A 14,712-nucleotide genomic window follows, 5' to 3' on the forward strand; every position below is an offset into this window, starting at 1 on the left:
GCTAATAAAACAATAGTTCTAACTAGATCACTTCTATAATATATCAAAAAAAAAACAGTAAACCAATACAGAACATATTTTAGTATTTATATTGTATTATTATTATTTTTTAATATTTTATCTTATTTATTATCTTGTAATAAGGATTTGAAATACTTAAATTTAAAAACAAAATAATTTTGATCTTGCGTATTTAAAATCATACTCTCTGCAACCGTAACATTTAAAAACTTATTAGTATAAGAAATACGCGATACGTTACTTTTTTGATTTTTTGATAAGAATTAAAAATATTTTTAATTTTATTATTCTTAACTCTAAAGGTCTTGGTTTGGTAGACACTACTAATTTCTTGAAGTCTAATATGATTTTAATATTATGTATTATTTATTATGTCATAACAATAATACTTGACATTTTTTAAGAAATTAACTCTTCTATCGTTCCAAATTTTACGAACAAAAAGTAACTATATAATTTAAGTTTTAATATTTGTAAAAATAGTGTTTAACTTCATATTTGTGATATAAGTTTTTAATTACTAACAATTATAAAATGTCATAATAATAACTAAAATCTTGAATTTATTATTTGTTACAAAATTCATGGAAGTCTATCAACAAAGTCAATCAAAATTAAAAATCAAACGTATTTTTGCATTTAAAATTTTAATATGCAAAATATATTATGATTAGGTTAGTGTTAATATTTCAATGTAATTACTTATTTTTTTTTTTTTTTTTTTTATTAGGGTTAAGGCTTTGACTGCTCAGGTCATTAGCCTGTGGTACTGTAGGGGGGGGGGGGGGGGGGGGGTACTGTAGATTTTTACACAATTACTTATTATTGGAAACATTATGGCTTAAATTGAAACGTAGAATAAAGCAAACTTATCATGGTATATTATTGTTTTAAGAGCAAAATTAATTATGTACATGTATAATGTATATATCTAAATTAATATTTAACTTAAATATACATGACATAATATATTGACTTTTGAGTAACTTAAAATGAGTAGATACATTCATTACTGCGAATCGATTTATCTAAAATAAATATTATCTTGAATATCATCTTATGCGTACTATCTTATATCGACCTGTTCTAAACTACATTATTCAGGTGCGCAGTAAATAAACTTGTAAGTTTAATAATATCAACACCTTAATAATTACATTATTAACTACAATCGTTAAAACTTAAGATACCTTACGATACAATATAATAAGTATATTATAATTGAACATGTTTTTATTGGCTGGCTGCAATGATCTGTAAAGATTTAAATCAAATGTGTTTTTGGTTTTTTTCAATCGTTCAAATTTGTATATATATTATCTCTAAATATTGCCATATTTTTTTAATTATATACGATAAATAATTGGGACTTTTAATTTCACATTCTGAAGCAGACTATTTTTTTGTAATGGAGTAGTTTCCTAAGACCTAACATATTTACAAATTTACAATTGTTAGTAGTCTACTAATCCAAAGGTAAAGCTTATAAATAGGTAAACATCATCGTTTAGAAATAATAATTTTCCGTTAAACATTCTGTTTCCTAATGAAAACATTTTAAAAGTGCACGTAATATAATAAACTAAAGGTATCATAACAATTACTGGCTAATTTTTAAATGATAATTTTGTTGATGGGTAAAATTCAGGGCTTGCAAAAGTTATAATAACGTTATTTTTGACAAAAAAACCATTGGAATTTGTAAACGTAATTATAACGAAAAGCGATAATCAAAAATAATTAAATACCGCAAAACAAAACATAACGCGATTAACAAATTATATTATAATATATCATTAAACAAAACATAACGCAAAACGTAATTTATAGAATATCATTGAACAAAACGCAAAACGAAATAATTTAAAAATCCATTTATTTATAAGTTATATTGGTTTCGTAGAAATATTTATTTCGTGCACGGACATTAGAATTGATTATATTATATTCCGTAGCCGGGCCATAACCTCCCGGAATCAGTTTAAAGCAAGTCCTGATAAATGTTGATTAACAAATTAATACGATATTGGATATTATGTTGTATTGTAAGTAAATATACAGATTATAATATTAAGTATTATGCTGTCATCGAAAACAAATACTAATATAGGTATAATTCTATTAATATTTATAGTCATATTTATTTTTTGAATTACTAATATTCGTTCTTTTTCCAAATAATGAATGGCCACAATTTATAATTTAAAAATAAACACATTTGAACTAATTTGAATGGTTTCTTTTAGTCCACGTAACAATATTATGTTATCATATTATGTTGGTACACTTTTGTCATTAGGTAGTTTAGTAAAAAAAAATATTTTTTATGAAATTGAATGCATTAATCTTAACAGATTTTACTATAAAAAAAAACCTTTTCTTGTCTACATGCCATATTATGTAGATTATCTTACACACTATTCTAGGCACCGACCATCTATATTATATTACACGAAAACGATATAAATCAAATAAAACAAACATATCAACTAAAACCAGCAAGTCATTTTGACTACGCCTGATGAGTCTAATGGAGTTTCCATGGTGCTCTGTTGTCTGGTGAATTTAGACCTGCCACCACCACTTCCTGTTGCAAATGCCGTCGTTTCTGTCGTAGGAGACATTTCCAGTTTTTCAGTTAGGTCTTCGTACGAATTCGAATGCTCCGACGGCCTGTAAATAAACATCATATTTTATTTTCAACGACAATACATATAATATACGCTATATACGCTCACACCACTGAAAAATAAGTGGGAAATTGGAATGGTTTACAATATTATGATCATATTTTTTCTGTATTACCTAATTATCAACTATTATAGTCGTTGATACATGTTCATTGGATTCATGGTTTTAGTAAAAATATTAATGTTGAATTAACTAATTTATAAAGCTATTAATAGGTACATATTTTTTATTCGATTAAAACTACCAACAATTAATATAAATACATTTTTACCATATATGTAAACCGTTATTAATTTGATTTTAAAACATTATTACCTAATACCGACTAAAGATATAATTTTTAAAATAGGAAATACGAGACAGTAGAGATAGTATTATGTGACCAAAGAAGAACGTCAAGCATGACCAATCTGTGCTACTCAACTTATATTATATTAAAACATAATATTATATTAACGACTAACCAAATGTCACCAATATAATATACAAAGAAATCAAAATAAATGTACTCCGTCAACTAGATCTCAGGACCACAAATAGAAACAACAAACAAAATAATATTTTTTTGAAAACAAACAGATGTATATAAAATAATTTAGAAATTAAAAACTAGAAATTGTATATAAATGTAAATGTAAATAATAAATAGTAATATGTAGATTCGTCGTATTACTAATAACCTTTGTTGTTGAATCGTTTATAATATTATTATTTATGCAGGTATACCTCTGTTACCAAATATTTTGTTTCAAACGTAGTATGATGATCAAAATAAAACACCGTTTTTGTGTCCAATACTTATTCGGAGTAGGTTGTATGGCAACTCTTTAGCGAGTTACTTATTTCGTTTATACGAATATTCAAACTTTATACCTGCCGTTTTCCTGAAGTGATGAATGACGATTTGTAATAAACAATTTAAAAGAATAGGATATGGGTCACGGCTGTAACGTAAAATTGTAGCCGATAAAAATTTACCTTTTGGGAACACAGGTTATACAATCAGCCATAGTCCAGTTCTTCCCGAATTCTTCTCCCTCTTCAACTGACTGCGGTAACTTATAATGCAATGTCTCGGGAAGACGGAGACCGGTGATTCCACCAATCACTGATAGTATGCCCATTATCAACAGCGGCAAAACTAAATTTTCACGTCCCTGCAGTTGAACAATATACGAATTAATTACATATAATTATATTTAAATTTTATTGTTTGAAAAAAACGAAATGTTTCCAAATCCATATTTTGAGACGATAGGAATTCATATAATATATATTTATTTTTTATTAAAAGTAAATACAATAATGTTACAATCTGTATTATCGATGAAAAAGTTCGTAGTAACCGAAAAACAAGACATATATACTATATAGTTACGTAAAACTTCGAAGGACACTAATTTCAGATAGGACAATTTACTGTAAATGTCTATTATAACGAACCAGGTAAACATAACCGAAATCTGGTTGTTCTGAAATAAAAATCGCGGTGTAAGTCATCATTTAGTTCAAATTTTTGGCTGGAACAAAAAACCAGTTTTAAAACTTTCTTTGATTACCAGTCAAGAAAATAATATATCGTATTCACATAACTCCCCATAATTCCATAAAAATGTCCCATAAGTGCAGTGTAAATCCTCCTCTATATACCTAAAATAATAATAATTTGACTTGTTTCGTACATATTTGTATACATTTTATATATTAAGTATATATCATCTATTTTTTAGTTATGACTGTATAAAAGATTTTTTTTTTAAATTTGTTCATACGTTTCACTTGATGGAATGTAACTCACAAACTTCAATTATTTTCCTACCTCTTAAACTAATTGGAAATTATATTAAAGTACAAAAAATGGACGGTGATAACTGATAGTATATTTACAGAGAATACATTTTGAAATATTTAAATGGTAAACCAAATATTATTAAAAAAAAATTATACTTTTGTTGGTTGAAAAAGTTGTTAAAAATCGTTTATTTAGAGGTTCACTTATATTTTGTTTTTCTGTTACGTTGTTGTCCTTATTTATTCTATGAGTTAAATAATCCAAATTGACAATACTACTATTGTTTATTTTTTACGAGCCATGTCGCGTTTCAATATAGGTTTTTGACCTCTCTTCATTATTGCTATAGTTGTTTATTATTGTTCTTTAAATCAATGAAGCCAATTAAAAAAAAATAATAATAATCAACTAACATTTCATTAATGTTTATCAAATACCATATTTATATACAACTCGAATGTTTATTTGTAGTGTCGAAATTTTATTTTGAAAATTGACGCTTGTCGTTATGGCACACATATTAAAGTTAGACAGTGTGCGTCGTATAGTTGAAGAAATATAAATCGTCGTGTTGTGATTTATATTATTTAAAACATCTAAACGCACGTATATCGTATAACATGATATGTAGTTAATTCGATTCAAACCGGATACAAATTGTCGATTCATTATATCATATTAAATTTAATACCTTCCCTTGCAAATATTCGGTCAATGACAATACAATAAATTGCTCAACATATTTTGTATTTTATAAAATTAAAACAATATTAATTTAAGTAAGTATAATTCTTGCGTATATATATTTATACCATATCCAGTGCTTGAATTGAAGGGGGTGAGAGGAGAGGCGGAGTATCCCTTATAATTATGTCTTAATCAATAAAATATTTAAATCTTTGAGTGCGAAAATTGTTTATCATTTTGCATCCCCCTTCTGTTATTTTGTCCAATTTAAGCACTGATGACTACATTAGATCTTTAAAAGTGGTACCAAAATTTGAAATGTTTATACTTAAATCATAAACGAAATTGAAGAAAAATATATGTAATAAATTAATAATATATAGGACAATAAATATTTTTGTTATTATTTTAAAGGTTTTAAAATATAATATACTCGTGCATTACAAAATAAGTAAATTAAATTGCAACTAAATTATCAACTTAATAATTAAACATATATTATGTAGTTTGTACCTACTTTGTTATTCCCATATAGAGGAATGAGATAGTTATATAGTAAGAATTATGTTTTCCCTCATAATTTATATTCTAAATATTATGGAAAACGAATTATTCAAGAATTAAATTATTGTAAAATGTAAACTTAGAAATTATTTATCACTGTACCTCTTTTGATCTATATTTGAGTTTTATCATCAGTAAATGTTTTACATAATCTAATCAAAATTTTACCTTTAAATTTCATTACTGTTATAACTTCAAATACTGTTTGTACAACTGATACTTATTACGTAGAGTAAGATTATGTGTCTGCATATTATATATTAAATCGTATTGTATTACCTTACTCTAGTCTCTAGTAACATAAAATAATACCTGAACTTTTAATTATCTTACAATAATTAGATCTTTAAGTTGATCCAAAAAAAATATGAAAATTAAATTGATTCTTAATTCTACCAAAATAATTAGCAATAATCAAACAAATAAGACACATTTATGTACAATTTTGTACAATTTTCGAATATCTGATTTTTAAAATAGAGTTCTGAGTTGTTTTTATCGAGTACAACCATTGAATCGTTATAGTCCACTAGTACACCTTGTAATAGTGTATACATATTATATTGGTAAATAAAGGTAGATATACTTACCAAATAGTTAATAAATGGTATTAATACCAAACCAAGACCAGCGATGTACGCAGAGGTTCCAATTCCAATGCCACGCAATTGTGTCGGATAGAGTTCACCGGCAAATGGATAGATTATTAAAAACGAAGCCGATATCGTGAACTTGGAAAACAAAAACAGAACCAGGGTAGTGATCACAGCATCTGAAATGAAATCAAGTTCAGCAAGAAGCCATAGACGATAGGTGAGAAGTGCATATAGGTTAAACACGTCTTTGGAGTCTGCATGCAGCAGTATACATAATTACACAAAACAAAATTATAATATTTCATTGCATAATATATACACGCGTAATTTATAAATTGCAGTCATAACTTCTTAAATGTCTATAGTTCATAAGATTCCCTTAAAGGGGCTTTTGTCATGTAACATTACGTTTATCGACGACTTACAGTAATGTACAACCGGAGCATTAATATGGGGGAGGTTTCAGATATGCAGTGCACTCTAGTTAACAAACAAGTTGGCAACCGTAATAGCAATTCTCGATACTGTGTCGCATTGTTTTAACGTTTCGACGCCAAAAACTGTAGATAACGATTTTATTTTAATTTTAAGAATATTAGACATTACGACGACCGTTGCAATAAGCGCATACTCGCATAAACATAATCAGAAGAATAAAAAATAATAAGTAAAATTTATTTTATTTTATTGACGCTTTATATTTTAATAACGATTAATAATACATTAATATACATATACAGTCACCGTTCATAGCAATGGTCAATTTGTTTACAAAAAACTTAATAAAAAAAAAATTTAATAACGGCAGTCATCTTACAAATGGATATGTTATAGATCGTAACTGATCCAGATCGAAGAACTTAACGTGAAAAAAGTTATACAATTTAAGAATTTTTCGTTACATTATTGGTATTTAAAACAAGGTCGTCATTTAAGTTGTTTGAAAGGTCTGCCGAATTAATAAAAGGCAAAATTAAAATATTAATTGGTCCAATATGTTCATATTGCAAAACCATTAAAAACCTATAAAAAAAATTTCTCGCTTCACTTGCATCGCAACATATACTAATATTTATAAATTATAACAAACAAATTGAATCGAAAAAGGTGTGTTTTAAATTTTAGATTCTAAGCGGAGCGATAAATGTATTGATTTTACAACGATGTATGTTTTTTTTTATTTTTAAGTATTTCATAACTTTTTGGAGCAGTAAAAATGCTTAGATTTTCGACTTTAAGAGTGGTTTTTGGTAGCAAATTGGATCTAGGGATTATAGTTTATTCTTTAGCGCAGAGTTTCTTAATGTTTTTTTTTATCAGTGGAACCTTTATAAATGTCCACTTTTATTGTGGAACCCCCAGTTACTTTGTTTCAATATTTTTTATGCAACCAATTCTAATATTCTTTATGAAGGTTACTTTTAACAATTATTTCTCATACTTATAATAATATCAATTCAACTTAACAAATTGTTCTTAAAACAATAGACAAACCGGACTTTTAAATTTAAATTTTGATGAGATGAATGGAATTGCTTTTTATTATTACAGTCATTTACAGATATACTTAATAGTAGGCTTATTGGATGAAAGTTGAATTCTCGTGTTAGGTTTGGCATCAAGTCTGTCGCGGTATTTCATTATTTCCAATACATAACCTGAGAACCTCATTTCAAGATTACGATTAGGTACGCCGTAATTAATCGTATGTTATCGACCACAAACGTTATCATGCTAGAGTTCAAAAGTCAATTAAGTCGATAAAATATTAAAACTGACTATTTATGTGAGAGGTGAGTGAGTCGACACTCGACATACAATTAAAAATGATTAAAATGTAAATATTATAGCTTTAGATTTAGATTTTAGATCCTGAGCAGAGCGATGAATGTATTGATTTTACAATGATGTGTGTTTTTTTTCTTTGTGTCTGATGTTTACACGATAAATAGTCGAAATAATGCTATTATCAAATTATGCTCGTTTTTTAACTTCAGTAGGTATCTTATCCGATGAGATAGTGAACCTAGTTGGTGCTTCGGAAGAACAAAACTTTAAAATTCCCTGTAGTTTTCAAAAGCGACGAAAAAAATAAAAAAATTAAGGAAAAACAGGAATTTTTACGCTAAATAGGTTATCGACAAAATATACAATTTTCAAAATATTTTTACTTGTTATAATTCATTGGGTCAAAAAGTTTTAAAAATAAATACAAGGCTTCTAATATATATATATATATATTTATTGTTACAATGGCAGTTGAAAAATATTAAAATATATAGTCACAATTGATTATTTTACTTTCTTGATTTTTATTTTTATAAACATTTAAAGTTCAAATTTTGACAAAATACATAAAAACCACGAAAATGTAAAAATTATTTTGAGTCAGAAATGCATAAAAGTGGATTGAAAATGTAAAACAAAGTTCCGCGGAAGTAGATTATTCTATAACCAAAAAATCCAAAACATAACAGTTTTTTCTTATAGTTATTTTATGTTCATATGCAGACAAAATTAAATATTTAATAACCAAGAATAACGATTTTATTTGTTTTGTTGTAATTTAAAAATATTATTCGTGGGTAGGTACTTGGAACTTTTCAAGTAGATTATTTTATACAAATAATATAAATTCAACTTACCAGCTACCGTATTAATAACAATGATACCAAAATAATATAAAATATCCTTGGCAGACAAACCGTCTCAGCTCAACATCGTTTTATCTTATACAATGATATATATCATTGAATTCAAATTTAACATCATCTATTACAGCCACTTACCCACTATGCAGCACAGCAGCGTGACATCCACTTACTCGCTTCTTTTACAGTAATTTCCTTGAATGTTTTAAAATTGCCACTTAAGTATTATGGACCCTTATATGATCTTCACAGGCCCCCCCCCTCCAATGACCCCCTTCACTGCTGAATTAATTATTTTCCTGTATAATGCAATGTGTGGAGATACATTTTTTTTTTGTATTGCAATGATTATAGTTTAAGTATTAATAATTAACTATTTTTTTATTTTAAATGATAGGATGAATGTTACTCCTTGAGGTGGTTAAAAGTAAAAAAATCCTAATATATAATCAGTAAAAATGGGAAAATTTATGAAAACCCAGATTTTTATAAAATCAATGATGTATTTTGATGTAGGTAATTCAAAAAGTATAAATAAAAGAAACTTGAAATATTCCACTGTTACTTAAAGTATTATTTCTGATCTCAATCCAAATTTCAAAATATTTATACTCAATTTAAACCATTTATATGCAATTTTCGAATTTTAGTTGTTTTTTATTTAAAGTTTCGACAGACTTGTTTAAACTTGATCAAGAGTCTTCAAAATGATATACACGATCTCACATAAGTTGTTCTTTAAGAAATGTGCAAAATGTTTAATGTTTATATATTATAAGACTTGAAAATCTAATATAAGGTACCTCGTAAGTAGTTCAATAATTTAAAGCATTTAATGCTGAAATCTAAAAAATCTAAAAAGATATACATACGCACAATTTTTTTATAGACAATTTAAGTTCACATTTGGATATAATTAGAAATCAAAACAAAGAATAATGATTTTAGTTATTTTTTTGGGAATAAAAAGAATATTATTGGTTACTGCACTTACTGGAATGGATATGGGATTGGTATGGATACTTGAAATATTTCATAAATACAATGGTGTCCTCAAAACATTTAGATTAATTTTAAGGTATTTCCTATTTATACCATGCACCATTGAAATGGCACCTGTCAATGTAATTTTTTGTGACTTAACTGACTTAAAGTCAATATTAATAATATTATTGTATATATAAATATATATGTAATATTATAATAATTGACAGTAAAATAAATGCCATGTTTTTGAGAAAAATAAATTCAACCCATGATGGTATTACTATTTACTAATAATAAAATAAATTATTTTAGTTGTAATATAAATGTATCGTAAAATGATAACTGTCTTCGGTCAGAATCGTGTTTTGTATGTAATGATATATATTTTATTCAAATTGAACACATACATTACAGTAATTTAGTTAAGGAAAAAGTACACTCGACGTCTCGACATCTACTCTACAGCAGAGTGGTTGCCTACTTCCCCCCCCCCCAGTTTTTTAAATTAAATTTCATAAGGTTATATTACTTTATTACAATACATTTTACCAATTCTGGTATGTAAAGAGAACTAGAATAGTCACGAAAACTTATTTTGTTATTTGAAATGCTAAATGTTAAAATATGTACTCGCGTTTCCTCTCACAGTTCCAAAGTCATGAACATAATATTCTCGACATTTATAAATACTATAATAGTTACACTACCTAATTGCAATTTTGTATCGAGGGTCGAAACTCTCCAAATTACCACAAAAACAATTTATGGAAAAATAAACACGTAAGTCATAATATCACCACATTTTCATATCCGTGCAGTTTACCTGGGGGCAAGGTGACGGTGACAATGCAACTGATGCCGCTCAACGTCATGGCCAGACACAGAGGCCACCGGCGACCCCACCGGTCCATGAGCAGCCAACATACCAGGCAGCTAGGCACTTCCACGACGGACGACAGCAGAAAGCTCAAGTATTGATTTTGTCCCAACGATGGACCGTAATAACTCAGTCCAATATACACCATGTCGTTGGCAAACCTGAAACGAAATAGAAAAAACTGTGTCCAGACGTATAATTTCACTCCAACGGACCAATTTTATTGCACGCACCAGTTGAACGTTATCAGAATGGTCTTTAACCGCATGTTCGGCGTCCTACACAGGGCCAACACCCCAGGCCCTTCTTTCAAACGTTTTTCTTCGCTCAGTGTGCGTTGCATCATCATTTTTTGCTTAAGACAAAGAATATTCATTCAATTGGTTTTTTATAATAACATAACAATAACTATATTATATGACAGTAAATCAAACCCTATATATCGAAGAGAAAGCGTTATTTTATCGCATATTAAAACACACGGTAAAAAGTAAAACCGTTTAGTTTGGAAATCAGTGTTTTGAGTTTATTTTACATTCACTGTAATCTGATTTATAACAATGTTATCAATGTTAATTTATAACTAACAAAAGGAGGTTCACTCAAATTTTAAGACTTGAGGGCTGAGCAAAGTATTTCAGCCATTGGGGTGTGCTAACTATTAGGTACCTACAATATTTATTGGATATTCATAGGTCCATAATGAAATATTTACTAATATTTAACTACTATATCTGTTGTAAGCAGTTTTATTTCATTTTTTTAGAAAACATTGTTGTATAATACATGTGTGGAACATTACCGGTAGTCGGTACCCAGGTAACTGATTTTAAATCTCTTTGTTCCAGATATTGTTCTGCTTTTTTATTTGAACTTTGAATTTTTTCTTAAAAATGTTCATATTATTGTACGTACGACTTTTACTGTCAAATAATGAATTTTAAATTTTGTTTTATTATTTTATTTATCAGGACCCTGCGAAGTTTGGAAATTAAATTGATTATTTTTAAGGTAACCTAACGGATACAGGTAAAAAGTGCTTTAAAAATCATTCAGTTAACAAACAAAAAAGACGGTCAAGAAGGTACCACTTTGCAGTACAGTAGGTGTCGGTGCGTAATCGTGTAATGTAACACATTTTATATATTTTTTTGATTTTACGTTTATACGTTATTGTCCTCCAACGCAGTTATGTACCTCTATTGCCTATACGTTACGCCGTGTGATATTTTTTACACAGATATAATATTATTGATAGGACTTGTCGATTACAGCAGGGTATTACAATAATTTGTTCTAATTTGTCAACACCAATACTGGACTAAGGTGAATAATAATTGAAAATTTTGAAAGCAACGGTAATAATTTGTTGATTTTTAAAATAATTCTGACATGTTGGTTCAAAAAATTATTTGTTTGTCGGTTTTCAATCGAATCATGAAATTATTTTAAAGTATTCAAAAGGTAGATATATCCAGTATACTGCTCTGCTCTTTATGATCTTTATTTTAACTGTTATTATAACAACTTATTAGGAATTTTCAAGCTTTTTTACACAACAATAACAATCGTATTGACATTTATAAATAAAAATAAAAAAAAAATGAAAACAGTAAATGTCTATAAATAGCTCAAAACGAGTCAAAATATTTTAAAAACTATATTATGTAAGTATAAAAATGATAAAATAATCATTAAGTGAAAATGTATAGTATCTAAAGACTATAGTTATACGTTTATAAATTACAACAAGATAAGTAAATCGTTCGATAAAAATTCATTGATTTACGTATGAAAATCCAATGTGAAAAAAGTTTCGACTTCAAATGCTCATAAAAAATTTGTCCGACATTCCAGTGAACCTTTTTTTTTTACGAAAGCTAGGTAAACTTGAGAAGAATGTTGTATTACATTTTAAAAACCTTGGATACAAATAGAACATTTTTAACGAATTTCTAACTCAAAATAATTTGCAAAATTTCGTGATTTTGAAGAATTTTATCAAAAGAAGCTCATAAAAAATGACTGTGGATTTTTACTCTACTAATTTTACAACAACTTATGAGAAATCATGTATTGAATTTTCCAGTATTTTTACCGAGCAAAAATGTGTATCGACAATAATATTAAAAAACTAATAGAAATCAATATTCTTATGCATATAAATAGCTCAAAAATCGTCAAAATATTGTGGACATTTAATTGTAAATATAAAATGGTAATATAAACATCCGAACAAAAATTTACGGTTATTAGTTTTTATTTACACAAAAAAAAAACTAAACTAATTAATAATCATGTCGAAAACTAGTTTTACGTAAAATATCCCGTTTTTATTAAAGTTTTTCCCGTCCCTTTTTAAAAACTACTGTAAATTCCCATCAAAAAAGATGCTGAAATTGAAAATCTCATCATTATTTCTGCTAAAAAAAATTTTTACAGACAGAAAAAAAGTACACACGCGTCATTGTAAAATCAATACATTCAATGCTCCGCTCAGAATCTAAAGTGAAAATTATTTTTATTTTTATCTCTAAAATAGTTCTCAAATTGAAGTAATTTAGACAAACTTTCTCAAAATTTAACCTTCGAACGCTTATATAATAAAAATGTGATTATACGTATGTTTTCAATAATTTTTAACTGTTGAGAAGAACTTTTGAAGAACCTTTTATTACATTTAACCAAGAAACAAAATTGTTATCTACATAAATAAAAAAACTAAGGACTGTCGAAAATATCAAATATTTAGAGTTAACCCAAAAGAACTAAAATATTTTTTTAAATTGAAAACTCTTGAAATTGCTAATACTTGCATAAACATTTGGTGAAATTAAAAATCTCTGTGGTTAATATTTTTTTAAATTACCAATTAAAACAATATCGACAGTCCTATAAGACACTGTTTTCACTTCATTTCCCCCGATTATAAAGACCAGTACTGAGATGTCCTATTTTTGTATACTTGAAAATACCAACTAGATTAATCTTTCTACCAGAAATCAAACTCAGATTTCAAGGTGACTTGATTTACAGCAGTCGAAAGTGCACAGTAGCTAAACTGACGCTCGTTCCTATAAACCACTACTTCAAGATACAAACACTGCGACTCTGTTAACTTTTCCACTTTACTTAATCTCGGGATAGGTAAGACAAGCCAGTTAAACGGACTGGTGACAAAGACAACGACTTGCCTTGGTTCTACGAGATAAGCCAGATCCATGATAGCAACCCGACCATTTCGAGTGAGACAGAGTGTATTTCATATTAATATTTACTTCTAATAAAATCTAAATAAATGTCCATTGTACGTTTAATTTCGTATTTGGTGTCTGTGTTTTCCTGTTCTCACTTCTCACACTATGCCAATATTTACCGGACAACAATAAGTGTCCAGTGACCACCAACGACTAAAGTCACCTCAGTCCAAGTCAAAGATTGAATTCTGAACATTTTTTCTAATCCAAATAAAGTTGTTAGATTACAGTAAGATTGTTTAAGAACTAAAGTAATACATTCATCACTTCGCTCAGAATTTAAAAGATACTTATTGTGCTATAAGTATTACACGTAGGTAATTAAAATATCATGGTGGTGTGTAGTGCGTTTGAATAAACAAGAATAATAGAAGTTACTTATTTAATAACTATTTTTTACATCATCATTTTTCTAAAATCAAAATAGCCCAATAGTTTTACTAAACATAATATTGTTATTAAATTATTGCTTTCTATGCTAATACTCTATCTACTGCTTTGATTAGATAACAATTAGACAACCGAATATGATAAATTCATGAAACATACATATTATTATAGTAACTTATTAGATTGAATTTACTATTAT

The 14,712-nt window shown here is 27.4% G+C and overlaps 1 protein-coding gene across 1 annotated transcript in view; it reads right to left on the reverse strand.

Moving 5' to 3' along the window:
- LOC132936863 (carcinine transporter) overlaps positions 1–14,712 on the reverse strand; it is a 31,338-nt gene continuing 16,626 nt past the window's right edge. The window contains exons 8-12 of the mRNA XM_061003646.1: positions 11,100–11,221; positions 10,813–11,027; positions 6,346–6,527; positions 3,691–3,869; positions 1–2,694 (exon numbers count right to left, since the gene is read on the reverse strand). Coding sequence (XP_060859629.1) covers positions 2,511–2,694; positions 3,691–3,869; positions 6,346–6,527; positions 10,813–11,027; positions 11,100–11,221 — 882 coding nt within the window. The 3' untranslated portion in view covers positions 1–2,510. The remainder of the gene's footprint in view (positions 2,695–3,690; positions 3,870–6,345; positions 6,528–10,812; positions 11,028–11,099; positions 11,222–14,712) is intronic.

This window comes from Metopolophium dirhodum, chromosome 1 (genome assembly GCF_019925205.1).
Source record: "Metopolophium dirhodum isolate CAU chromosome 1, ASM1992520v1, whole genome shotgun sequence".
NCBI lineage: Eukaryota > Metazoa > Arthropoda > Insecta > Hemiptera > Aphididae > Metopolophium > Metopolophium dirhodum.